General features: G+C 36.0%; 3 protein-coding genes and 2 long non-coding RNA genes across 9 annotated transcripts; 2 read left to right on the top strand and 3 right to left on the bottom strand.

Annotated features, from left to right (window-relative positions):
- Positions 1–314: 314 nt before the first annotated feature.
- Positions 315–14,141, bottom strand: LOC137749359 (agamous-like MADS-box protein AP1). The gene is made up of 7 exons (XM_068489455.2): positions 13,351–14,141; positions 3,757–3,838; positions 3,050–3,114; positions 2,881–2,980; positions 1,954–1,995; positions 866–907; positions 315–739 (listed from the first exon to the last, which is right to left on the bottom strand). The coding sequence occupies exons 1-7, from the start codon at positions 13,533–13,535 to the stop codon at positions 581–583; spliced, it is 675 nt and encodes a 224-aa protein (XP_068345556.2). The 5' UTR covers positions 13,536–14,141; the 3' UTR covers positions 315–580.
- Positions 3,056–3,958, top strand: LOC148689183 (uncharacterized). The gene is made up of 2 exons (XR_015958672.1): positions 3,056–3,154; positions 3,738–3,958. It is a non-coding gene; the product is annotated as an uncharacterized LOC148689183 (long non-coding RNA).
- A 5,462-nt stretch (positions 14,142–19,603) lies between the features above and the next one.
- LOC137749272 (uncharacterized) lies at positions 19,604–20,265 on the bottom strand. Its single transcript, XM_068489375.2, has one exon. The coding sequence runs from the start codon at positions 20,184–20,186 to the stop codon at positions 19,800–19,802; it is 387 nt and encodes a 128-aa protein (XP_068345476.1). The 5' UTR covers positions 20,187–20,265; the 3' UTR covers positions 19,604–19,799.
- Positions 20,266–23,582: 3,317 nt separating this feature from the next.
- On the top strand, positions 23,583–24,685 carry LOC137707545 (uncharacterized). The gene is made up of 2 exons (XR_011064714.2): positions 23,583–24,378; positions 24,470–24,685. It is a non-coding gene; the product is annotated as an uncharacterized LOC137707545 (long non-coding RNA).
- A 246-nt stretch (positions 24,686–24,931) lies between these two features.
- Positions 24,932–27,594, bottom strand: LOC137707544 (teosinte glume architecture 1). Of its 5 annotated transcripts, none has more exons than XM_068446429.2 (4): positions 27,366–27,594; positions 26,745–27,088; positions 26,055–26,191; positions 24,932–25,675 (listed from the first exon to the last, which is right to left on the bottom strand). In XM_068446429.2, exons 2-4 carry the CDS (start codon positions 27,074–27,076, stop codon positions 25,140–25,142), a joined length of 1,005 nt encoding a protein of 334 aa, XP_068302530.2. In that variant the 5' UTR covers positions 27,077–27,088; positions 27,366–27,594; the 3' UTR covers positions 24,932–25,139. The 5 variants fall into 5 exon arrangements, with proteins under 5 accessions (XP_068302530.2, XP_068302531.2, XP_088545686.1 ...); XM_068446430.2 differs by having other exon boundaries at positions 27,371–27,573; XM_088689560.1 differs by having other exon boundaries at positions 26,055–26,203; positions 26,745–27,091; positions 27,366–27,566.
- Between the last annotated feature and the right edge of the window lie 132 nt (positions 27,595–27,726).

Raw genomic sequence — 27,726 nt, 5'->3', positions numbered from 1 at the left:
ATAAGACTCATCAATATATATATATATATATATATATATATATATATATATATATATTATGAGTTTTATTTATATTTTATAGGTTTTTTTAATTAAAAAACTATATTTTATAAGCAACATGACGTGATGATTTATGGTAAATTTTTTTCCTTTTAAACCATATTTCTTTAAACTACGAAAACAAAACTTAACTATAAATTAAAGGAAAACTAATGAAAAAATCTTTAAAAACTTTAGTTTTAATCAAAATGATAAAATAAAAGTGTAAATGAATACTACTATAAGTAACTTTTTAAGCTAAAAATATTCTTAACTTTAAAAGTGAACAGTATCAAAATGTTTCATTAAGATTCCCAACCAAAGAAAAACATAAAAATTAAATACTGTGGCCATACATACAAATTCAAGTCGGGATCCCGTTCATACACGATATATTATACAACACGGAGAGGCGAGGTCCACTCTGCCGTACAATTTCAGTTCTCAAAGACATATGTCCCCAGAGTTGGTAGACGTGTCACCTCGCCTTATTGCCACGTATACAATATAGTACATAAGTTGCCCACACCCTAGAAAGTAGTCAAAACAAACGAAGCACGGTGGCCGGAACATCGTCGTCGCTGCTGCAGTTGTTGTTGTTGTTGGAGGTGATGGTGGTGTTATTAGCGGTGGAAGTGTTCTGCTGAGCCGGTTCCTCGTCGGCAGCTCGGTCCCTGATCTGCTGCTCCTTTGCTGCAATCTGAAAAATTAAAGGCCATCAAGTGACTAAGTACTTTTTAATTTCTTTACTTGCTTTTCTATCACAACTTCTTCCTTAATTTCTGCAATATCTCAACGAAATATATAATTATATGTGGTTATATACCTCATTTTCCATGAGAAGCTTCTCTTCTTTCAGCTGTTTTTCCTGTTCAGATTTAGTGCCATGCATAATCCACCAAATTCAAATAAAAACTCTCTCAAAATATCTCGACAAATATTTACGCCAACATATCAGTGGCACCAAATTATAAATTCAGTTCATAGCATATATATATGCGGCACCAGCAGAAACTCAGACATCAGACAACTGGGAATATAAGAAAAATGGTGGAGTGTCGTTTTAGTCTCTGAATAATTAGGTCATTGAATTATTTTTTCAGTAAAATAAGTTCTTAAATTCATTAGAAATTATTAATTTCATCCCTACTATTATATTCAAAATTATTTTACCTAATTTTCATCAACTTAAGTCACTTAATACACTTCAGAGTATAATATCATCATTTTCTTGTCTAATAGCCCTTAACATTTCATATAAGTTGCAAATTTATGTCTAATTTACTCTCAAAAGTTAACTTACACTATTTATTTATGAAAAACTACCAATTTATCCTTCAAATTAACTTCATACATAATTTCTTTATAAAAGAAAATTATCAATCTAACCTTTAATGTGTATCACATGCAAGTAACGTGACTTAAATTGATGGAAAATTGAATATAGTACTTTCGAATATAACATTAGAGATGTAATTGGCAGATTTTTATAATTTAGAGACTAAATTGGCCGTTTATCCTAAGAAAAATATTAGTAAACCAATGTAGTAGATCTTAATTTACACTTTCCCCTCCCCTTCTCCCAAACCACAAAAAAATGCAGCAACAAAAATGCAAGCCCCTGCACGAATTGTGAGTTCGAGGGAGGGCATATCCACAGTACACATAGACCGCTCATCGGCACATGTGTAACGTGGATATGCCCTCGAACAGATTGCAATTGGCACTCCCATTAACTAGAATTGCAAATACAAGACTGTACTAGTATACCAAAACTGCACAATAAAACCCCCACCCCTTCAATCTCCACTTAAACAAAGCATATGTCTTGGTAATTAATGACAACACTCTTCAAACAGAAAACACTTTCTGTTCAAAGTTGAAGGTTGATGATGCCATAGATAGAATGTATACCTGCTCGATAAGAGCTGTAAGGGTTTCCATCATCAGCTGTGTCTGCATTATCAATAGCACTCAAGTGAGTTTTTACCACCAATCTATTAGACTGTACATCCAATACACAACGCAAATTATATAAACGCTTCATGTATCTGTTACTACTGTGTTTATTTCAATGATAGTCAAGTGACTCGAACCCTTGTTTTCTTTTCTTCGTAATCCTAGTTGTTTATGGGACAGGAACAGAGCACCATCTAAAAAGAACCACTCAAGTATACAAGCATTTACATTTTACAGACCAAAATTAGGATGGCCAAATTGTTCTCTGCCATTTATTCAGAATTTATTTTAGTGCACATATCTGTTGGTCTCTGGAATTACTGAAATTATCAAATATCACTAAACTTCTGTTATAAAATTGCAGTTCAATGGATGAATCATATATTTTGTGGTTTAAATTTCACTCAAAACCTGAAGAAATAACTTGATATCATGGAAACAACAGAACTTACCACTAACACATTTGTCCAGAAATTAATACTATTCAAAGGATTTACCAACTTCCAAACCTCAAGGACAAAAACATAACAAAAAAGAACAGACATTTCAAACATTATTGATCATCAATGCAATCCCAGCTAGAAAAGGAAGCTATATATGCAGGTCTATATTCCGAAAAATAGGTACTTAACTTAATTGAAATGCAGGTTTATATTCCGATTCCAGAGACTATATATGCAGGTTTATATTCCAAAACCAGGTACTTAATTGAAATGCAGGTTTATATTCCAAAACCAGAAACTATATATGCAGGTTTATATCCGAAACCAGTCTAAGTGAAACCGTAACGCTATTTTTAGGTTCTTTTTCCATGAGCTGTCACAGTAAACCAGAATATGAACTAGTTAACGATGGTCTAAGAATAAAAGAAGATTAATAAACCTTTCTTGATCTTGTTTGTCTTAAAACTGCATCCAATTCTTCCTCAAGCTTGGTGAGCTCTGGAACATCTAGATTATCAATGTCTTGTGCTTCTATATCACTGCATAAAGGTAATCAGATCCCAGTCACGTGGGTGAAATGTAATGAAGCTTCTGTACATGATACTTACCTTTGAATCATTTTCAGAGATTGGCTAGCGCCTGTACGGAGACCACTGCATTCCAAATTATACTTCTGCACCCGGGATTAGCAGAACATGAGAAGAAACGATATGGTAAATGATAAACTTCTGTTCTTGTCCAGAGAACGTAGGCTGAAAGTATTGCTACTAGTGTTTGTAATTTTGACAGTGATACAAAACTTTTAAGTCCTACCAAATACACTAAATTGGTTGAACTGTGATTTCAGTAGCTTCTTTCACAATCAACTTGGCCAACCTTTGATTCAGGAACAACAGATATTGGATCCTCAACCTCTTTCATAATACAAGTGCAACTTGGTCAAAGGTGGGCCAAGTTCCTCTCACTTTATAAAAGAAGTGGAGCACCACCCATAACCAAATTAGTTTCTTATAAGCCTTTGCCAAGTTCCTTTACTTTCTAATATGAACAACTTTCACATGTCCTCACCCGCCTCCTCTGGAGGCAGTCAAGCCAATCATGTGGACAACACACATCATGTGGCTGGGAGCACGTGTTATCTTAGGGCTTTACATGTGAGCCAAGTTGGATTCCCGAAATTGGGCTACAACAACAAGGGCTTTACATGTGAGCCAAGTTGAGCATCACCGTGCTCGATAACTTGGTGGATTAACATATACGATTTTTCAATACTCTAATCCTGTTAATTTTGTGCAGGGTAAAACGCTTGACTAACCTTGTCAGTACCACCAGCATTCTTGGAAGCAGCAATTTCCTCAGCATTATGTTGCTGGTAACGCTCCAGAAGCTTTGCAAAACTGAAGCAGAAAAGGGCCACAAGAAAAAAATATATATATAAGAAGCAAGTTTATTTTATGCGTTGATTAATTTGAAAGAAATAAATACACTTACAGTAGAAAAGATGCCATTTATATGCACATAATTCATCCAATTGAGATAAAACATCTAGTGCTAGTGATTAACAGTAAATTAAGAAATGTGGAATTTCATGATGAAGACTAATTGACAAGAAGCGTGGATAAACCCCACCCCACTCCAAACCCCATATAGAAAAGAAGGCTTAGGGCATGCATTAGGGAGTTGTTGGACATGTTGAGTCAACTAGCTTTTGACATTATTCACTAGCTAGTTTAGCAAAAACTTAGAAAATAGTAAGGAGCGGACCCCCTTTAGAGATTAAAGCCTCAAACGGGATCCACTCCTTACTCATGTTCACACTTTAATGATTCTTTAACTAAAAAAATACAGAAAATCATCATCGGCTGACCATTCCTAATAATGAAGTCTCTGCATGTGAGATTTATAATTAGAGTAATGCCGGGTAGACCATCAATTTAAACCATATATTCTAAATCATCACGTGGTGTTGATGATTAGATTATTACTTAAATGTTGATTTACGTGCTTATTTTCTATTGGTGACAAATCACATTGTTTGCTAACATGCTTAAGTTTCAAGGGATTTGGAATAGATAGAAATAGGCTACGTGGTATCAGTTTGAGGAATTTGAAATACACTACATGATCGTTATAAAGATAAATAAGTATTAACAAATTCCTCATATGAGGTAACCATTTGTAAGTATAAATGCACAACATGGTCATTACAAAGACATGTGTGCTGGATTCTTCATGAATCCTTCTGAAAGTGATTTGCAAATCCTTTTCACATGCCTTTGTAATACCCATGAAATGTATTTCAAATCTATACATCTCACATTTTGTAGTCCATCTGTTAGTAATTTGGCTTCAATCCCTTGAAATTTGCCAGTTCCTCACCCAAACATAACCTTAGTGCATTGTCTCTAATTCATTCATCCTTAATCCAAACATAACCTAACTCAGAGTCTTTACTTGGCGAGCTTGCAGCTATCGCAATTCAAAATGTCATTTGCAATTGAAAAGCTAGCTCCTTCGTGGTCCAAAAGCATTGAACTCCAAAATCTAATTTGCCGTGAAGTCAGCCCGAATCTCAAGCGTTGCTTAAGGGTACGATTTCCATTTGTTGCGAGAAAGCTGGTGAATGAGTTCGACCACCAACATTCACATTTGTGGAAAACCAATTGGAAATGGGAGGGTAGGGGCTTAGACCATTTAAAAAACCAAGGCAAAGCTTCCTTTTTTATTGTAGAAAAACTCAAAACACGGCTCCTCACATGTAGGGATCAAGAGTCTTAACACGTGAAAACGTATTGAGTGATGATTAAACATAAAAATAGAATACTCCGTCACCGTATTAGAATGTAAGTTTTCAATCTAAATCAATTGTCAAGAGCAAAAAGACACAAGATCAATAAACAATAAAGATAAAGCCTTTTTTCATCATGGTGGGTCAACTCTCCAACACATGTCCATATTTGCTTCCAATTTAGCCATGTTCCAAATGGATATGAAAATTTAACATTTGGGCTCGACATTTGTGTGTGTCCTTGTTGAGAATATCTCACACTAGATATGAAAGTTTGGCATTAGGTATTAAAAGGTCTCTTGGACCTCTTTGTGATTGCCAATTGTATTTTAGATGCTTATACTATAACTTAGTAGGTTAAGCACATGTTAGGCCCAACATAAACAGTTGTTAGGCTAAGGATATGTTAGGCCCAACATAAACACTTGTTCCCAAGTAAGTGATAGATTGTGGCATGCTAGGAGTATCTTTTGCGTTAAGTGCTCAAACTTGGCGTTTCCACGTATTTCCAATTGAGTTTGCATTGAGCACTCATAATCTAACATGGTATCAAAGCTAAATTTAATAGATATCCTTGAATTGAAACATAATAGAAAACAATAGGGACCCAAATTGAAGAAAATTGAAACTATAAGGGTAGAAGTAAAATTTTGTGCAAACTACGCGGACTAATTGTAGTTTGCCATAGAAAGAAAGGTATTTTGTTTCCTTAAGGGTGGATGTTGACCTCAATGAGTTGGAAGAATCTATAAAGATCAATTTTAGCTTTGTCCAAGGATTGGAAAGAGGAAATGAGCTTCATGGCCCTATGTGTTTGAGTCTTTTTTTCTACTCTCTTAATCCTTTATCAACTAGTCTTTTCATACACTTTCTTTAGTTTGTATTCTCGTTGTAGCCTTAAAAGTTATCCTACTGATCTTATGATCTTATCCAATACTTTTATGCAAATAAAAAATCCAAAGGGCTGCTCTCCCTCTCTGGATTTTGAGACCTATATATTATAGACATTTTCGTTGGGAGTGTCCAAGTAAGAAACTGCCTACAGAGCCTAAACATGTAACTGTTAAGGATTTGTTTGGTGGGCTGGATGAGATTAGGCATTAGAATAGGATTGGATTGATAGAGATTGGTTAGGCAAGATTTGTGACTTGTGTATAGAGATAAGTTGGATAACTCACTCTATTGTGGATTCATAACTCATCATGTCCAGTTATGTTCATCTCATACTCTGACACAACAAAGAACAGACTATAATCAAATTCATTTTAATTAATCACAACATATCCCAACCAACCCACCAAACAGGGCTAAGGATATATAATCCTTTGACCCCAAGTTACGGAAAAGCCAAATAGATGAACGTAGAAAGCCGACATTTTTTTAGGTATTCACCATTCCATGCATATGGTAGATCCCCAAGAAGGTTTAAATGAGTGACATTTACGATTTTACTCTCAATGTGCATGCCATGACTATTTCGGCTACACTTTAAGATGGATGGTCAAGGATGAAAACTTGATTAAGGGGGCCTTATCCCTATACTGCACCACTAGAGATAAACATCAAATCTAAACTGCACATTGCAGTTGGAATGCATGTTTTGGAAGTGTTTTAGGAATAGTTTCAAGCCCTTTAAGATAACAAACGAAGTTTTGTCAATGTTTAATATGAAGAGCTAATGCTTCTATACTGTAAAAGCATTTCTAAGTAGCAAGTGTTTCTTCAAGAGTTTTAAGCACTTTTTTTAAGAAGCACTTGTATTTATTAGAACTTTTGATTTGCATCTAATATAAGTGTTTATGAGCAAAAGTACTTTCTAGATGAACATTTTTAAGTGACCCTGAGTTTGTGACAAAAATAATGTAACATAAATAGACCAAATGATGTGCAGGACGTGGTATGCAATTGATTACTGTGAGAGTGTGAAGCATCGTCTCCCATCATAAAGTTACAAAGCCTTGCAAGTGCTTAGAAGGAGTTGGGTTATTCTCCCTATTTCTTTTTTTGTATCAAATCACTTTGGCGGAACATATTTAAGATGATATTTCTTAGTGTATACTTTTCACAAATGATATAGTGTTGATAGTTGAAATGCATGAGGGAGTAAATGCGAAGATTAACCTTTGGCGGAAGGTGTTGAAATATAAAGGTCTTTGCCTAAATAGGACAAGGACATAGTATATGGAGTGCAAGTTTAGTGGAAACGAGATCTAAATGAGATATGGATGAGGATTGGAGATTAGAAAGTACCTAAGACTGAACACTTTGTTATCTTTGATCTATCTTGCAAAAATACGTAGAATTAGATGGAGATCTCAATCATAGAATACAAGTTGGATGAATGAAATGGAATAATGCATCGGGTGTGTTGTGTGGTCGTTGTATGCAACTAAAGCTTAAGGGAAAATTTTATAGGACGACAATAAGGCTAACAATACTTTATGGCACATAATGTTGGGCAATCAAGCATCATCACGTGCAAAGATGAGTGTAGCAGCAATAAAAGTGCTTTGTTGGAAGTGTGGGCTCACGAGAAAGGATAGGATTAAGAACGAGGATATCCGAGATAAAGTAGGAGGGCCACAATTGAAGATAAGATTAGAGAACATCGATTAAGGTACTTTGGACATGTGAACTGAAGACCTACACATGCTCCTGTTAGAGTGCGATTATGAGATGTAGGTTTAGGGCAAAAGAAACAGAGGAAGACCTAGGAAGACTTGAAAATAGACTTAAAAAACATGGAATACTTGGAGCTAATGGAAGATTTGGGACATAACCGAGCATAGTGGTATTTTAGGATTCATACAACAAACCTCACTTAGTGGATAAGGCTATGTTGTTGTAACAAAGCACTTTGGCTCATGTGTGAATTCAAACGGTCATACGTACTTCACATTAGCTAATATGTGTTGTCAACAGCCATACATGTTTCACGCATATTGCTAATGTATTTGGTATGAGCATAGGTATATGTAATGAAACGTGTGACGTTGTGAAGAATTATCCCACACAGGGATATGTAAAAACCTTGTTTCTTGCAAAGGTTTATAAGGAATTGAGCTACTTCCATTTTGAGGTGGAACCTGAACTTCTTTCATAGTATTAAAGCAAGTTGGCCATGTGTGAAGCCTCACAGTCGGCCATGCTCCATGTCACTAGTTACATTGCCTACCTGTTAAGCTTGAAAATTCACCTAGAACACCAATGAGTGTGTGAAGAGGTGAGTTATTCCTCTATTACTAGTTGTTTTGGATTGGATATTCACCTTCTACAGTAGTTTGGATTGCAAAAGCTAAGTTACTTCTTTGAAAATAAATGTCAAAAACTCGAATATATCATGTCATTTTTGTTTAACTTGAAGTCAGATGGTAAACTATGAGATATGAGGTCAACCTAGGACTCAAACTATGTGAGCGGATTATCATATTGTTTATACCCGATTTTACAATGTTGGCCCATATGTTTGCAGCCGTTAGACTAAAAGATCAAGATGATTTTGAATACCTTTTCTAGATATTATTATGGTTTTAATAATCATAATATTGTCTAAGGTGTTCTTGGAAATTCTCTTGAAAATGCTTGAGAGTAGGGATAATTAAGGAGTCGAATATTTCATGCGATAAAGACTCATCTTGAGGTCACGGCTAGATATGCGGTGATGCGATTATCTCTAATAATATGGAGATAATCAAGTATAAGGTTTGGACTTGATCATGAGTTAAAAAGAACAGATTATCCATGAGAAAATTGAAGATATTCTCAAGTATATCAAGGTAATATTTCAAGGAGTTACAATTTTATCCGACTCTATAGTATTAGTACAACTTGAATATCAAGCAATTTATGCCCACAAATACACATCTATGGGCAAAAAGAAAAGGACCTTCAACTTAACACACAAATCAATGCTCTATGCGAAATCTTTTCACACCCTTTTGTGAAATTGACTTACTAACTGCCAACACAATCTTCAATTGGATAGACAGGTTTGGGTTGGCAACTGACGAACGACGATCGACTGGATAGACGGGGGTTTTTAGAAGTAACTAGTATAGATGACAGACTAGATAAACAGGGTCCCAATTCATAAAGTAAGTTTGTCTTAAGAGTTTTGACTGACTGGATAGACAAGGACTATCTCAAGTCTGGGCTGACTTTTTATCTTAAGTCTTGGCCGATGAACAGTTTTTTTCTCTTTTGCCGAAAAAGATCACTTCATCAGCCTTTTTGGCAAAGCGATATGTACTATGATTGGTTACTCTTAGGTTACATTAAAGTTCGGCACACAAATAGTCAAACCATCTTTACGATTAAGGGACTCATCTTCTTCAAGTATCTTTGTTCATACAGTTTGACACTGATTCAACCAACCTATATTTTTACCAATATAGTTGAGGCTGCCAAACCCAATGCACAAGATTAGAACTTCATAGTGATTTGCATAACCTTCTCTTCAGGTTTTAGAACTCAAGGCCAAGAGTGTTCCGTCTTTGGCCGGAGTCGTCTGATTCAGAAGTTTGCAGCACATTCCATTCCATCATAACATTCAAGATACTCGCTGGCCGAACTTGGCAGCAAGATGGCACACCCGCATCATCATTTAAGTCACCAAATAACGTAGTTAGCTCCTAGTTATTTGGCTTATGTGCCATATAGACTTTGTAATTTTTAAAATTAACATTTTGGTATGCTCGGTGGAACCTTTGTGCAAATATGTGAAGCCCATATGATATTTCAATATTCCAATCCATCTCATTTCAGCCAATTGGATATTGGCTGAGACTCAAGCTCAACTAGAGAAGCCCATTCAAAAAAGTGAGGAGGATAAAAGGAATAGAAGGTGAAGAAGATTCTTGATGTACATAAGAGATGAGAAAATTCTTTTCCCAAATGTTGAAAGTGAAAGCTCATGTAACCTTCAAGAACAATGGCTAGATGAGAAAAGCTTCCCTTTTATTCCTATGTACTAATTAATTCCATTTAAAGTATGGTTAGATCAAAGGCTCAAAGAGAGGGGGGGGGGGGGGCGAGGGGGTGGGGGCAAATTCTCACTCTGGCCATAATCAAGCCTTTGCCTGAGAAGATTGTTTATTTGACTCGCGAAGAAGCCAATCCACCTATTCTTTGAGTTAAGATTAAAAATTTGGTTGGCCTAGAAGAAAAAGTTAAAGTTTCTAAGACAATTATAAAGATCGACTCAGGAGGTGATTGTCAAGGGAATGTTCCAATGACAAAGAAGGCCGAAACACGGTCTCCAAAGTAAAAACCACATCAATTGATATGTTTATTGAACATACCACCGATATGGAGGAATCTCATAGTTGAGGCTGCCAAACTCGGTGCACAGGTTCAGAACTTCATAGTGATTTGCATAACCTTGTCTTTGGTTCTAGAACTGAAGGTCAAGACTATTCCTTCTTTGGCCGGAGTTACTTGATTCAGAAGTTGGCAGTGCATTCCATTACATCATCACATTCAAGTTATTCGCCTGGCCAAGCTTGGTGGCAAATTGGCACGCCCACATTAGCACTTAAACCATCAAAGAACATAATTAACTCCTAGTTACTTGGCATGCGCTCCACATAGATTTTATAATTTTTACAGTTAACACACACATATTTTACTTAGATGCATGCTGAACTTATTTAAATATTTATTGTATTTTATGTAAGTATATACTTTTAAGTCTTTAACCATCTTAACGTTCTCTCATATGAGTACTAGATTTAAATTTTAAAAAAAAATTTATAGAAAATTAGTCAGATTGTCGTCTTTATATTAGGTGATTTGTTTTAACAATGATGCCATAGATTTTGATCTTGGTCCTTTCTTTTAGGTATATTATTACGACAATATTTTGATCCTTTCTCAGCTGTATACCTGTAATGGCACAAGATTGTATTGAGCTTTATAAACATATGTACCATCGCCCTTCGTAGAATTGACTACATCTTTCTTCTTTCTGCAGTCAGAGTTGATGTTTAAATTATTGTAATTAACATCATTGGCCATGGAAGATGATATACAAATATACTTACTACAGGGTAACTTCTAATTTTTATTTTCTTTTTCATTTCTCAGTTCAAGATGGTTAACAAACCTGATCAAGCTAATTAATAATTTCTTAAGACGCAAAAACCATGAAAATCGAACAAATAGAATTAGACCCTTCACCTCCTATTAACCCGAAAACGATATCAGATATGCTGGAGATTAGACTTTGGCTACTCACATGATCCATTCTCCTATAGTGCTTCGCCAACTCACGTCATGCAGCTCGCAAACAAACTTCATCTCGAACATGCTCACGACATGCATGCATGGCAATTTGGACGTTACTCTTTCAACTATTACCATACCACTCCTTAATCCTTATGCATGGAAACTTTGAGTATATTTTTGCTCATGATGCTCAAGTGATGGTGGTGCCCACCATCTTATTTATTACCGTTAGATAGATTTAAATTTTGAGATATGTGTAGTGAATAGACACAAATTCTTAAATTTAAACTCATCCAACGATGATAAATAAGGTGATGAGTATTACCACCACTTGAAGGTGATGAGCAAATTGCACCTGAAAACTTTTCCTTATCATCTCAACATATCGTCCCGAAAACTTTTCCTTATCATCTTAAGATTCCGTCCAATACTATTTTTCACTGAATTCTTGATGGAATTCTTTCATGCGAGGGAAACACCGCTTGACGGTGTTATACACTCACAAACTCACCTGAATACAATGCGCACAACTATTAATACATGAGTGCATACTAGAATCTCGACATAGCAATCGTCACACATGACTTCTATCAGACCAATGGTGATTATATTGATAAATCGCTATTTTAGTTACTTATGAGAGCTAGTTAGTATTAGTTACTTCCTTTTCCACACTTTGGATTCCCGATCACATGTTCATTTCACAAATTAGATGTGATCAATCTATGACAGGTTGAGGTATGTGATAAGCTACTCAAGATAAGATAAGGTATGTGATTGTTTCTCAAGTTAGGGGGCAATGTCCTCTTATCTTACTAGAATCGATAATCAAACTGTAAATATAAATCACACACTATTTAAGTACGAACTTAATCAATTAACAATATAGAAAAAAAAAGGAATAGTACGCACTTGACTATCTTATTAAATGTATATACATTTTCCCATAGAATATTAACAATATAGACAAAGAAAAGGAATAATATTAGATATATAGAGTACGCACCGTCACTATCTTATCATCTATATATATATATAGTACTCATATAACAAGTACTCGATCAGTCCTCCCGAGGGCCTTTGAAGAGATTGATGCTATGTCCTACTCTAAGGACACTGCAATGGACAGTATGGAGGTGACATTTTCTTCCGACCCAACTTTTAATATAATATTTTAAGTACTTTTAATATAATATTTTAAGTACTTTTAATGATCATCATCTTTAGCTTCAATCTCAATACAATTAGGTTGCTCTAAAGGTATTTATTCGTTATCAACGGTAGACGATGGATGCTCCAATTCCTGTGTCATATGTTCGAGACACACCATAGTGTTGTTCATGCATGAGGTAACAAAAAATAATAATAAGAATAATAATAATAGTAGTAGTAATAATAATAAAAAAATAAAAAAACGTTGAAAGCTTAGTTAGTGGGAATTTGGTCCAATGGCGAGCGTTGGATGGAAGCGTATTGGGTAGGAGTAGGCTGGAAATTCAGAATTCGAAACCTTCGTAAGCAAAGGAGATATTTATGGGAACGAAAGCTAAAGATATTTATGAGAAGTTAGTTTAAAGGATTCTTTCAAATTTCCATCCATATCAAGTTATCAACAAAACCTACAAAGGGGCGAAAATACACAAAATAAAATTATACATGAGAAAACAAATGGATCCACTGATTGGTAAGTTTTTAATTACAAAGATGGCAGCTAGCGAGCAGCCTAGCACTGCAGAGAGAAACATTCATACAGAAGAAAGCAAAGATAGTTCGAGAGCCAGCTGGCCAGTTCCTATTAGCTAAAGCATTCATTTTTTTACCATGGAAAATAAAAATAAAAATAAAAACAAGGCGGTCGAAACTTGGAAGGAAGAAGAAATTAAGTGGGGGGCGTACCTCGAGCCGCTACAGAACTCGTAGAGCCTCCCCTTGGTGGAGAAGATGACGAGGCCGACCTCCACCCCGCAGAGCACCGACAGCTCACGTGCCTTCTTGATCAGCCCGCTTCTCCGCTTGGAAAAGGTCACTTGCCGCCTGATCTTGTCGTCGATTCGCTTCAGCTGCACCTTCCCTCGTCCCATTACTTGCTCTTGCTCTCTCTCTCTCTCTCTCTCTCTCTCTCTCTGTTGTTTCTCTCTCTAGTTTCCGGGAGCCAAATGTAAAACCCTAACCTAGAAGCAGCAGCAGCAGCAGCGAATTCGACAGCTAAATAAAGAAAGAAAGAGGGGTTTTGTACTAATTACAGAGAAATTAGATTCGCGACCGGCTTGCTCTAACTCTGATAGCTCGGTCAGTCAGTCAGTCAGTCAGTCAGTCGGCACCTCCTCCCAGCTTTTGCTTGTTTTTGAAGTCGTACTTGTGGTGTTGTTGGACATAAACCCCATTACCATTTAAGGAATTTACCTTTTATCCCCAAATATCATGCCTCCTCCGTCTCTCGAATATACGCTGGATCTCTGGCCGCCACGTGTGCACTCCTCCCGCGGTTGATCAGATTTTTTAACAGCGCGATTGATTACCATCAACCACTCTACTTACTTAAGCCTAATTCCCAAAACATGGAAACCGTGACCGACCCCGTCTCTCCTCCTTAGCTTATTCAACTCGGGTGAGTCGACTCCGTTAGGATATTTTGAATCAGGAGAGAAAGATAGAGAGGAGAGAGAGAGAGAGAGTGGGAGAAGAAGAGGAGAAATATCTCGAAAGTCGTACTATATAACGTTTTCTTTGGAACAGTCAACTTGATATAAGTTAAGCTTAGTTCAATTTGTTGGTTTAAGTTCACTTGCTAATTATCCACATCAAGCTTATTTTTAAAATCTTTTATTTAATTTTTAAGCTTAAATATAAAAATTACTTATTGTTTCTCATTCTTCCTACTCCTATTTCTTGTCTCAATATTTTCTTCTAGCTCTCTTACAAGTTAAGTATGTGAACTATTCTATGTTACGAGTACTATATATATAAGCATATATACCAGTATGGATTCATAAGCGTGTACAAGATGAAATTTCGTCTAACTATTTTTATGCATGATAAGAGATTTAGTTTTATTTATTTTCGTATATTCCTCCTATTGTTATGCATGATAAGAGATTAAGTTTTATTTATTTTCGTATATTCCTCTTTCAAATGTATAATTTATCACCTAACGTGTAAGTTTCATATACAATGACAAATAAATTTTCTTAACTAGTTTTTAGAAAAGTGATTGAATTTTTATATTTAAATATGCAAATTAAAATTTTGAGTTAACATGTATATAACAAAGTTATATAGTATTACGATTTAGTAGTATTCATCTTCACTAGTAAGTAAGAGATTTTAGATTCGATTTTCACCGAAGGCGAATTAGCTAAGCCTACTTTGAGGCTTAGCTCACATCTCACTCCATTAATGTAGATAATATCATTTGTTAAAAAAAAATATAAAGCAAAAAATTCCAAATATTTAAACCTTATCAAGGTTCACCTTTTTTGTTTAAACAAAATATATTATGTACACTAAGAAAGTATGAATGCGGGCTAAGCTTTACAATAGGTTAGCAATAAATGTGGTTCAAATTCGCATTTGGCTAAGATCGAACTTAAGACCCCTTCCTTATAAGTAAAGAAGAATATTACTAGATCGTAGTAGTAAATGACATGTATCCTTTTTTTTGAAACATCAAGTAAAACTGAAGTAATGTGAATATTACTATTTTGGTCTAATGTAACAATTTTGGTTTCTAGGGAATGCACCGGAACCATAGGAGGAAAGTTTTATTGTTGGTGCACACGTCAACAACGGAACTGGTAGGGACTAGGATTTTCTCTTCTTTTCTTTCTATCCCCTTCCATCCATTGCTCTCATATTCTCTATTTTGTCTTTCTCTTTCTATAAAAAGTTAATATAAAATATTGAGATGACTTAACCGTGACCGTTTAAATAGGAGGAGAGGGAAGGGGAGGTCAAAAAAGAAGGGAGATAATCCTACTTCAACTGGCAGGTGGGAATTGAGGAAGCAAACAGAGGGAGAGATTTTTTAGTGTGACCGGAACATGGGATGGTACATCACGTGTCACTCTACAAATAGTAGGATGCGTGTGTTAAGAAGTTAATAATTTAAAAAATAAAATTTTCCATTACTTATATAAAAATACGTGATGTACCATTTGTGTTTCGATCACAATAAAAAATTTCTTTAACAAAGAAAATATGATATTTTTCAGAACAAAATAAAGTTATTGTATTTAAAGGTAAATTCTCTATTTTGGTTTTAGTTACGTGCAATGGAAACAAAGTCGTCTCATCACTGGTCAGGTAGTTCTTTTTACAATTGAGTATTATTCGACAATTTACAGTGTACACTCTTATGAGTGTGTTGCAGACAAGTTGCACTAACAGACTTACGAAAATTAAATCTTATTTTACTCAGGCCAAAGTTTTTGCTTCTTCCTTTACTTCTTTGTGTTGGAAAGTAACTCTCTTTTTTGCGTGTAGTGAAGAATTACCTCTCTATGCACATCTTTACTTAGTCAAAAGGGAACTCCATGTTAAATTTTCAATCCATTCTTCGTTCTTAGTACGATCAATTAAACGCCCATCTGTGTACCACTATCTTTCGTATGTTTTGTTTCTTATTGCTTCACTTTGATTCCAAAATTAGGTAAAACTAAATTTATTTATTTTCTATAAATAGTAGTTACTATTTCCTGGTGACCCGAAGAAATTCTCTTCTGCACTGATTTGGTAAAATTGGGGGCCCCACATCTAGGGTAAGCGGTAGGAAACTTTTGCTTTTGTCCCATCAAACCACGTCCACATCATTTCCATATTTACGTGTATTATCAAATATGGAAATTTTACCCTCATTTGGGATTGGCCTTCGGTTTTCGTGGTGGTGGGTGTGCGGGTGACCTATCTTTTCACGACAGCCTCTCTCTCTCTCTCTCTCTCTCTCTCTCTCTCTCTCCCCCCTCGGTCCTTCCTCTCTCCAATGAAATTTTCATTGTGACGAAACACAGATAATACATTACATTTTTTTTATGTAAATAATAGAATTTTATTTTTCAAGTTATTAATATTTTAACACATATATTTTATTATTTATATAATACACATAATGTATTATTTCGTGTGCGAATTACACTGAAAAATCTTCCCATTCTCCACTCGCACTGCACAGACACACAGCACACCGAAATATCTTTTTCTGCTTTTCCCTAATCCATCCCTTTCGGCAAATGTCGGAAACCCACTCCCGCCTCCCCCACCACCCCTTCAAATGGGCCTCCAATTCCTGGGCTTTATTATTTTTTGTTCGAACTGGGCTTGGATATTCTTAAATTCTTTAAGTAGCTGTAACTGATACTTCTACTAACGATGAGGCCGCGTTTGACCGGCTAGATTGAGACTATATAATTTAGTCATGCAAATTAGCTGCCTAATACAGCAATATATTATAAAAGTTTCGAGGGCCTAATTATGTTACAGTTGTTATAACTCATAAGCTACTTGTAAACGTATTTTTTTGCACAAGAAGTTGTACTACTACGTTACTTATTTGCGTGAAGTACACATAGAAGAACTCTATACATCAGGTTTTCTATAATCCTCCGGAATATTGAATAGTCTTGAATTTTTAACACTTAGATATTTGTAAACTTTGGCGTTCGATTGCGGGGAAATTTAGAACGAGTGAATAAGGAAGAAGGAGAAGGGGAAAACGTAGTCCTGAAGTTAAATCCGTAGAGAAAGCAAAATAGGAGTCAATGACTGCAGTTTTTGGTGGATTGGACTGCCACCGACGATGTCGAACTGGTGCTAGTCTAGTTGCTCAACATTTGGCATACACCAAGGCCTTGCTCAGCATTATCCTCCGGAATATTGAATAGTCTCGAATTTTTAACACTTAGATATTTATAAACTTTGGCGTTCGATTGCGGGGAAATTTGGAACGAGTGAATAAGGAAGAAGGAGAAGGGGAAAACGTAGTCCTGAAGTTAAGTCCATAGAGAAAGCAAAGCAGGAGTCGATGACTGCAGTTTTTTGTGGATTGGACTCCCACCGACGATGTCTAACTGGTGCTAGTCTAGTTGCTCAACATTTGGCATACACCAAGGCTTTGCTCAGCATTATCCTCCGGAATATTGAATAGTCTCGAATTTTTAACACTTAGATATTTGTAAACTTTGGCGTTCGATTGCGGGGAAATTTGGAAAGAGTGAATAAGGAAGAAGGAGAAGGGGAAAACGTAGTCCTGAAGTTAAGTCCATATAGAAAGCAAAACAGGAGTCGATGACTGCAGTTTTTGGTGGATTGGACTGCCACTGACGATGTCTAACTGGTGCCAGTCTAGTTGCTCAACATTTGGCATACACCAAGGCTTTGCTCAGCATTATCCACCGGAATATTGAATAGTCTTGAATTTTTAACACTTAGATATTTGTAAACCTTGGCGTTCGATTGCGGGGAAATTTAGAACGAGTGAATAAGGAAGAAGGAAAAGGGGAAAACGTAGTCCTGAAGTTAAATCCGTAGAGAAAGCAAAACAGGAGTCAATGACTGCAGTTTTTGGTGGATTGGACTGCCACCGATGTTGTCTAACTGGTGCTAGTTTAGTTGCTCAACATTTGGCATACACCAAGGCTTTGCTCAGCATTTGGCATACACCAAAGGCATGATTTGTTTTCGGACCCATGGCCATTTTGGAGATTTGCTTCAATGTTTCCGAAACACATGACAATACTTTATGTGTCATTATATTAGTGGAGAGCAGTTTATGTATTTATTTATTTTATTTTTTTCATTAGTTTGGACTTCATTCTAATTAAAATTTTGACGAGTTTTCTAATTTTCTACTTAGTCGGAGATTCAATCAAATAGGTCATAAAAGAAAATTGTTAGGTTAACTTTATTTCACATCTGTCAAATTTAGAGTGATTTTTAAAATTGATCATGAAGTTTTGATTTTCACATATTGCATCTTGTGGTATTAAAATTGTATCAATTTTTGTCTCCACTTCGATTGATTGTATGATAATTTATTAAATTGATAAGTTTGTGAGCGTGAGACTCTTATATAATATACGTCATATGAGATAATGTGTAAGCCATACTTTGCACCATATTGACACAAAACCTCATCAATTTAATGAAGGGTTAGACATTCAAAGAGACAAAGGTGTAAATATACATGACGGTGGAGCGCCAAGAAAGAGGAAGCGTTATCATTATACGAAAATGAAGTAGCGGCTAGCATGTTAAGATCAACCACTTGGAGAACGTGAAGGCCTCACACTTGAAGAGTGGAAGAAGTAGGTAGGACTAGCTAACACGTCCAACTCATAAGAGCAACTCTAGCCCATACAAATCTACTGAGCACCAAGGGAGCCCAACTCCTTCCCAGTCCCGAATTGACCGGCCCAACCATTGGGTTATGTGACATCACGCTGATATCAGCTACTATTAGGAGTGACGCAATGATCAAATTGACCAAAATAAAAACCAAGGACCGAGAAAAGATTTTATTCCTCAAACTGTATGGGTAGGATCCACACCCTAAAGAGTACAGAGAGAATAATATAGGATTCTTAATTCCACTTTAGAAAGAAAAAGCAAAAGTAAGGAAAACAATCATTACGATGTTTCATTTTCACCTATTAACTTTTCAACTAAGAATTTTAAAACTTCAATAAAAAAATTCTGTCGAGCTCCAGATTTTTCATTTTCATGCATAAGTTTTCATGAAATAATTCAGATATGTCCTAATTTCCTAATAAGCTTTTCAATTCTAGTATGAATGAAAGTCTAGTTCCTTTTTCTATTTATTTAGTTCGTGGTTAACGTATATAAAGCATAAACTTTCATATTTTTGTTGCCATGCATTATTCGAAAATGTACGATGATTTAGGATTTGAAACCTCCAACATGCTGAAGAAAGTATACACTACTTTTATTTATTTATTCTACAGTTGATCAATCCAGGAATTAGAATTTGACTAAATCGACATCATTAATCACCAAATTCAAAATTATACACAGCACTCATCTAAATTTGGGCTGTGCATATAGTTTGATTTCGTGCCGTGTGATGAAGACTGTGATAACTAGTTAATTAATCATGCATGCATGCAGTACTGACTCAGTTTTATGCCATGCTCCTAAGTAGCTTTTAAATTTAGTGATACACATATTTTTAAACAAATGAAAAGCACGTACATACGGTCTTGATTCGATCTCTCTACACAAATCATAAATCATGTTTATGGATTTTTATTACGAGATCGAACTTAAGGTAATTATACATATTGCGTGAGGGATCGTACGGGTATTGGTAACTTCTTGATTATTCCTCCTTGTGATCAAGAGTTGATCCGTTCGAGCTTGAAACGTTCTTGAACCGAGGAAATATAGCTGGCAGCCTTCATATCGACACTCTCGTCACCTGCGCCGTAGTGATCAAACTGCTGCTTAATGAGACTGTTTTTTGCATGATGATCTGTAGCGTCTGAAGGAACAATAAACGAAACCTTCTGCTTAGGCTGAGCTGCTGCAATCACATAATCCTGGCCGTGAACCATAAACCCGGAGTAAGCCGGCGAAGGAGTAGCCTGGCTCGGCTTAACCTTGCTGCTGGCCATGGCCATGCTAGTATATTGCATACTTGTTGTCGAATTAGGTTTTGCAGCTCGGTAGAACGGCATCAACTTGCCTTTCATGAAACCTCTGCGTTTGCGATTCGACTCCATTAGTCGTATTCTGACTCCTTGTTGCTATGTAGCTCTATCAAATATGTTAGAGAAAGTATCTATGTTGTAGTGCAACGACTGAGGGGTCTGTATATATAACATTTTTCGGTGGGGTAAACATTGTTTTTCCTTTTTTATGTTGGAAAAAGTTGCTGATCAAGTTGAAATGAGTGCAGATAGACATGATCGATTAGGAAGTATATATCGTGGTCCTTCTACTAAATATCTGGAAGAATCATCTTTAATTATGTAATTGTTTCATTCCTTCCGATGTATGGATCAATACTAATCAGTTAACAAATACTTTATAAGATATGAGAATTTTCTCTTTAATTATTGTCAAATATCAAAGAGACGGACTAATAGTCCAACACAATATCATCCACAACTTATCCATATGCTAGCTCAGTCGAGATTCGGTTTTATCATAAAACTTCCCGGTACAATTAGAATAACACCATGTATTATCTATTGCAATTTGTATTGTCAATTTTCCAACGTTAGATTAATTTCAACAATTATACTTCTAGAACCAAAAATTATTGTTTGATTAATTGTATCCTTCACATTGGTTGGGGAGTTTAGGCAGCTTGGCAAGAGATAGGCTGCACAGTAATAAACTAATGAGTAAGCGTTAGAATATATAAAGAGAACAGAATCACTTGGAAACTAATTAATCAAGAACTTATAGAGAGAGGCCACATATTGTCCTACAGTTAAATGTGCCATTTTAGAGAATTAAGCAAGAATTATATGCTTCTCCCACTAGCTAACTTATTGCTATTAGTCTATGTTAAGGACATGTTTTTGATAGTGTATTAATTAGATGATTAATTTGCATATCCTGATGATTCACCAAGTTTTAAAAATAAGTTTTTTAATCAACATTTCGTTGCTTGATCCATGAGGATAACCACATAGGTTATACGTAAGTCTCCAAAAAGAAAAAGTGCTCGAAAGAATAATGATCGATCGTGCATGTGTTGCAGGTCAATTTTCAAGAAACTGACCATGGAAAATATCATGCAACTGATCATCCTCGTCATCTTTTACAGATTTACAGAGAGAATATATTTATATTAGTATATAGTGGTAGCTAGCAGGCACTAGACAGTATCTCATGCTTCTTGTTTGTGTACTTGGGTCGTTCAACGAGGCATATGGTGCTAGAGAAGTAGAGAGCAAGCATAATTTCATGAAAAAGAAAAAGGAAAAAAAAACCCTAGGCTGTCAAACTTGCAGGGGGCATATATTTGGTGGGATAAGAACGGTGTCTTTTTCAAAGTACACCATCACCCTCGATCTATCCACTTTCATCAAATATATGATGAGATTCAGATTTCTTTGCTTTTCATATAGCAAATATAGAGAATTAAAACTCAGACACGTGATATATATACACACATACATGATCTTAATTATACGTACTAAAGTATGAAGATAAATAAAAAGAAAACTAATGAAAATGGTTTGAAAACTTTGAGTTTTAACGATAAGGACAAAATAAAGGGTAAAGTAAATAGTGCCAATATTGACTTTTTAGTGTAAAAATGTGGTTTTTCATTAAAATGAACAGTATCATAAGCTTTTTGTTAAAGTTACCTAATATAAATTGTATATATACGAGCCCCTACTTAACAAGAATTTCGTTCTATTGTAGCAAAATCAGAATAAAGATATGAGCATTGTAGTAAAGACCATGTATTCACCATATTCGTACAAAAAGATGTACTATCTCTATTTACAGTGGTGAAGCCACACTAAGTGCTGGTTTGGTATTGCTGTACTTTGAAAAAAAACTACTTCTGTTGTATTGTAAGAATAAGCTCATTTTTGCTGCTTCATGTTTTCAACTTATTTTCACCCAAAACTGTGAAAATAAGCTGTTTTTAAGTGTTTACGAAACACCTTTTTAAGCTCAGCTTTTTTTAATACCCATTTTTTTTTGTAAAAACACTTCAATACCAAACCAATACTAAAACCCCTACGTCCTCCCCCAACCCACACTAGATCCTGACTCCGCCTATTCCTATGTAGTTGTATTTTGGAGGTTAATGAAAGAGAAAGAGGAGAATCTGATCTTATGATGTATACTTTAGGATACGATGGATCAAGCTGTGGTTAAGGTACTTGTAGAATGGGGATGCTTTGCTTTACTCTGACATGTGCTATCTATATGATAAAAGCTTCCACATTTCTCAACTTTTAATTTCGCGGATAAGATATTCTATTTCGACCCGATTGATAAGTCTCCTATTGCTTTCCCTCTCTATATACAAGTTGATTTCCCTCTCTATATACAAGTTGATTTATCACTGCTTGCTGGAATTCTTGTATATTTTCCATGTTTGCTTTGTTTTGCTATCTTCTCTTCTTCTTCCAAAAAGAAAAATTACGTACTAATAACGTACGGCCTTCCTCCCTCCCAGTCTTTGACTCTTACTATGTTCTCGTTGCGAATTTTGAAATTTTTTATGCATAAAGTGATCAAATATATTCAGGAACTGATAAATTGGCGTAATTGCGTTTCATCCATAACTTTTGTGCTCGTGGGTTTTCTAAACAGTGATGAGAGACTTTGAACTTGGGATATAGCGAATTGAAGAAAAATACTGTATCCATCAGAGTAATTCACCACTTACAGTACTTTTACAGTAGTTGTCTCAATTCGAAGCCGATTGTAACAGAAAACAAAATTTCTAAAGAAATTGAACCAAAATTTATAAATTAAGCTAATTTATGAATTATTACCTTAACATGAAAACAGAGATTTCTTTTGCACTCTATGGAATTCTCAATCGTTAAGCAATTCAACTGTCCCAATTCAAAGGCCATAACAACGTGAAATGTCCCCAAGATAGGATCTCATATTAATTTACTCAAAATCTTCTATATTAGCATGGAAGCGAGAAAAAACTTGATTAGGGGTGTCCACCAACTACGATGTTATTCAAAAGGCACCTTTCTCAAAGCATGAAAACCATATAATTTCATTTTTACTTGACTCACGATGGCCTTACCAGTGTTTGTGTTTGGCTCATACACTCGTGAGTAATTATGAGTCGTGTTGACAACAATTGAAGACCATGCGAACGCTTTCAGCTGTGGCAAGGAAGTCGTCGTTCAAGAAAAGACATGATCACTACCACAAAGAAAGTTGGAAGCATGTCTTGACTTTGTGGGTTGCAAAGTCGGTTGGATGCAATTGTGCAAGCTTTCTCTTTATGCATTAAATTTCATAGAGAGAAAAGGGTTGCATGCTAGGTAGGCTAGGTGTTGAATATGCCATGTGAACTCAAGACTTTTTGGTCTTGATTGTTGGCATAGTTGCCAGTGTATGCCTATAACTAGCATGCAATATTTGTGCATCAGGGTATGCTTGTCGAGTGACAGGGTAAGCATCAGAGAGGCATCCAAGGAATTCGGCTCTCCCATGGGAAAGGTTGAACATGGGTTGAGAGAAAATCAAGAGAACTAGAGTGAAAAGATCTTCTAGTGAAAGAACTCTTGTGGTAGAGTGAGGCTCTTGAAAAAATTTTGTGAGTGGGTGTACAAGGAATTCGGGATTGGGTTATGTTGATTTAACTCATGTGTAATTTGTACTGTTATTCTCATGGTGAAGAGCAATATCCCTCTGGAGACATAGGTAGGTTTTTGCCAAACTTCATAAATTTCTCAGTGTCTTTAATTATTGTATTTTATTCTATTTAACTATGAATGATTTGGTGAGGTTGTAATTTAAATCTCGATTCCGCACAGACTAACAGGCCAAGGCACAACACTTGCCAGTGTGAGAATTACTCAAATTAGACAACACTAAATTTCCCTCTGTAAGCAAAGCTGACTAAGGGAGAGTCCATTTTGTCAGAGTTTTGGGCTTTCTCCCTTTTCCCTTAGTTTTCGGCCTTTTGTAATGAAAATGTTGAAGCACAAAGTGTTCCACAGAGGAAAAAGGCCACAACAAGATGTCTGTAGATACACAGGATGGGTCCGATGGGAGGTCTGTAGATGTGTACACATTATGTGTAACTTGAAGACACATATCACATATGAAGTGCAGTGAACTGAAGATGATATTGGCATGGCTCAATCAGATTAAATGATCCGATCAATTAACCATGGAGATGATCACTTGATACCCAAGTCTCTTAAAGGCTGAGCTCAACGCAAAAATTTTTTGGATGTAATTGAGGTTATATGTTTTTCTCTCTTTCGTCACATGATCACGCGTGATAGAATTCGGCTATTATTTTAATTTGATCGTGTTTTTTTGTTTTTCTCAGAATTTATTCAAACAAGTAATGATTAATTTGGCTATAGTTGGGATCGTTTGGCAGCAATTGCTTTTCAGACGTCATTCAAGGTGATGGCTTAGTTTCAAGTCAGTAACTCTTTGAATTCCTGCCTCAACCATGGGATGATATTGCTTTTCCATAATAAGAGAGGAAACTGTAGCGGGATATCATGGAAATATAACTTCGGCACTACATTTTTGCTCTTTTTGACACTCTTTATTTTCATCATTTGATTTATTCAATTTAAATTTCAAAAATAAACACAGTGTTCATATTAAAGAGCGTGGTAACATTCAAGGAATAAATACGCCATTCCACTCGGGTTAGACAAAAGGAGTACATCGAAAATTTCGAATACCATCAACCGTCACTCTACAGAGTTTGATTTATATATGTATGTAATCAAGCACAAATCAAACTAACTTTTCATCTCCTCGTTTGGAATTCAAATGGAGGGAACAAAAATTTTCGTTTCCATAGAACACAAATAATTCAAACCAAATAATTTTTGTTTCCACAAAACACAAATACTTCAAAGCAATCAAATGGTTGGGGAGTCTTCTACAGTTGACTTCTCCCAGATTATTAATCAACATCAAAGAAACTAGTAAAGTACCAAAAACACAAGCTACTCCAATAAAATTGGAAGCATTTGCACTCAGTTGTTCGAAAAGCCATCAGGCCCCGGAAGAAACATCATTTCTGGAATTACAGTCCTGTCCTCCTCATCATGTGAGCATGAGAATTCAGAGAAACCACGGTTCATCTGAAGTCTCGAGTCAAGGATCTGACCTGGATGAGTAGTGGTGACAGGGGACTGAGCCAAGTGGTTTAGGCCAGTAACTGGATTTTGTGTTGGATGTGATGACAGAAGATAGAGAGCACAACCCCTTGTGCTTTTTGGCGAGGCAGCAGCAGTTATTGGAAGCGGCTGCTGCTGGCACATGAAAGCTTGAGGGGCTGCTCGGTTGCCTGCGGTGGCTTTAGGGTCACTTGCTTGCAAGAAAAGAAAAGGTTCGTGTCCTGCTCCGTTGAAGGAATTGGGAGGCTTTGGCTCGTCAGTAGCACGCAGCCACTGGTGGTGGTGGTTGGAACACATGGATTCTGCTCCTCTTTTGTCCTCCACAGGCCACATACATCTCACATTAGTTGTTGCACATACTTGTGGATTACTAAATTGCAGGATTCTGGGACCTGAATGTTAGTTAAGAAATGGAGAGGCATAAATAACAATCCCACGAGGCAATGATCAATAATAATGATTACCAAACGAATGAAAAAAATAACGATTCTTTGTGCACGATGTCTCAGTGGATATCGTATGGGATAATGTCATAAATGTATCGATAACTTGTCGATAAATGATGCCAATAATCTGTTCTTTTATAAGAACGGTGTGTCAGTTCTCTCAAAGATAAATGTACTATCTCAAGTCTCAATTCCTTTTTGTTCACAATTTAGCAAAATAAATCCAATTCTGAAAGTATCTATCAAAACTGAAGACAGCTAAAAAAAACATAGTTAACCAGTCCTAATTAAACAATTCAAGTGATTTGTTTCATGGACTCCATACCCTTGTAGGTGGAGAAGAAGTCGTGGGAACTGAAATAGAAGGATTCCGGTTTAGGTTTCCGCCGGCGCTGGTTGTGTCCATTGAGACGTTTTCTGCAGCTCTTCTTCCCCTCGTCAAACTCCACCAGAGAATGGACTCTACAATCACATCTAAATACTGTGACTCAAACTGAAAAAAACGGTAGCTTCTTTCTTAATCAATTTTCCAAAAAACCTAGCAGACAATATATATAAAACAATGAAAAAGCATACGAGAATTCATTTTAGAAAGATACCTCATCACATAGCTAGCTTTAAGCCTTGAACCTCACTCAGTGAATTATTCTCGTTTGAGACTGCTTTTCTTAAAAGCACTTCTAAATAAGTGTCATTGTTACAAACATGTAGAAACTTTTATTAAAAATCCAATACTTTTCCAGAAAGTATGTCTACGACAGCTTTTAATTTTTTTCTCACATGCAATCAGAGTTTTTCAAATTTTTTTCTCATGTAGTTAGGGTTTTTAAATTTAAAAAATGTGCTTTTAGCCATGACAAAAGTAATCTAAAACATGCCCTGAAAATGTAATCTAAAACATTCCCTTGCTATCAAATTTAAATAAAACAATTAGACTGTATTTTTTACCAAAAACAATTAATTAAGCATGGTGAACTAAATATATATATATATATATATATATATATATATGCACCTGCTGCACTGCTGGCAGAATCGTTTCTGTTCTCCCTTGACGACGACAACAGGGGTCTTGGAGTGGAGCTCGCAGACTCTGTGCCGCCGATGATATTCCCGACAACGGCTGAGGTCCGCCCTGCAACCGTCGACCAAGCATAGAACTTTCAGATGATCACTTCGATTGTTACTGCCATTAATCCTTCTCGACGATGAGAGCTTTATTGGATCCTCCTGCAATTTCTTGAAATCCAATCCTAGAGATTCAGCTGGTCGATTCTTCATCTGGGGTTGTGAGATGCTGGACCCCACCAGAGCATCAAGGTCGCTGTCCTTGAAGTCCCACTCCATTGCCGCTCTGATCTGCTGGAAAAAAAAATCAGAGGAATTAAATTCCAAGAAATTGGGTTGAGTTTTGAGGATACTTAGCGCTAATGAACTACGATTATTCTTCTCCCTCCAATACAAGGAGGGTCAAAGGATTCGTTGCAAAGTGAAAAACCCAGGTTGGAATTATATAAATTTAATCCCCTCCACTAAAAGACTCAGAGGGAACATAAATTATAAATTCCCCCATTATCACCAACTTTTATTGTTTAAACACTAGAAATAGCGAAGATAAATCAAACGAGGACCACACCAGACCCAAAAAATCAAGGGAGGACCAGCTGAGGCAGGGAGTTTTTGGCTTGTTTTTGCTTCTATTTTTCTGTTTGTCCCTTGTTTATCGCCCAGTTTGAAGCTTTTTTAAATTTTTAGGAGTGCAAATAAATACTTAGTTTAACGAACAAAAGTTGTATAATATTGAAGATAATTCGAGGGAAAGGAATGGTAGCGAAAGAGACAGTATCTTATTGCTTTTCAGTTCAGTGGCAAATTTTATAATGATCAACATGGAGAATAGAATAGTGTTACTGGCGTGAAATTCCCCCGAAAACTAGAAAGTTTTGTGTACTCAAACATTTGTTATGTGACGTATCGTTTTATGATTATATAGTTAT

This window comes from Pyrus communis, chromosome 17 (genome assembly GCF_041283825.1).
Source record: "Pyrus communis isolate YQ-2024b chromosome 17, ASM4128382v1, whole genome shotgun sequence".
Taxonomy (NCBI): domain Eukaryota; kingdom Viridiplantae; phylum Streptophyta; class Magnoliopsida; order Rosales; family Rosaceae; genus Pyrus; species Pyrus communis.
The sequence above is the reverse complement of the archived record's forward strand: the minus strand, read 5'-3'. Positions and strand labels throughout refer to the sequence as shown.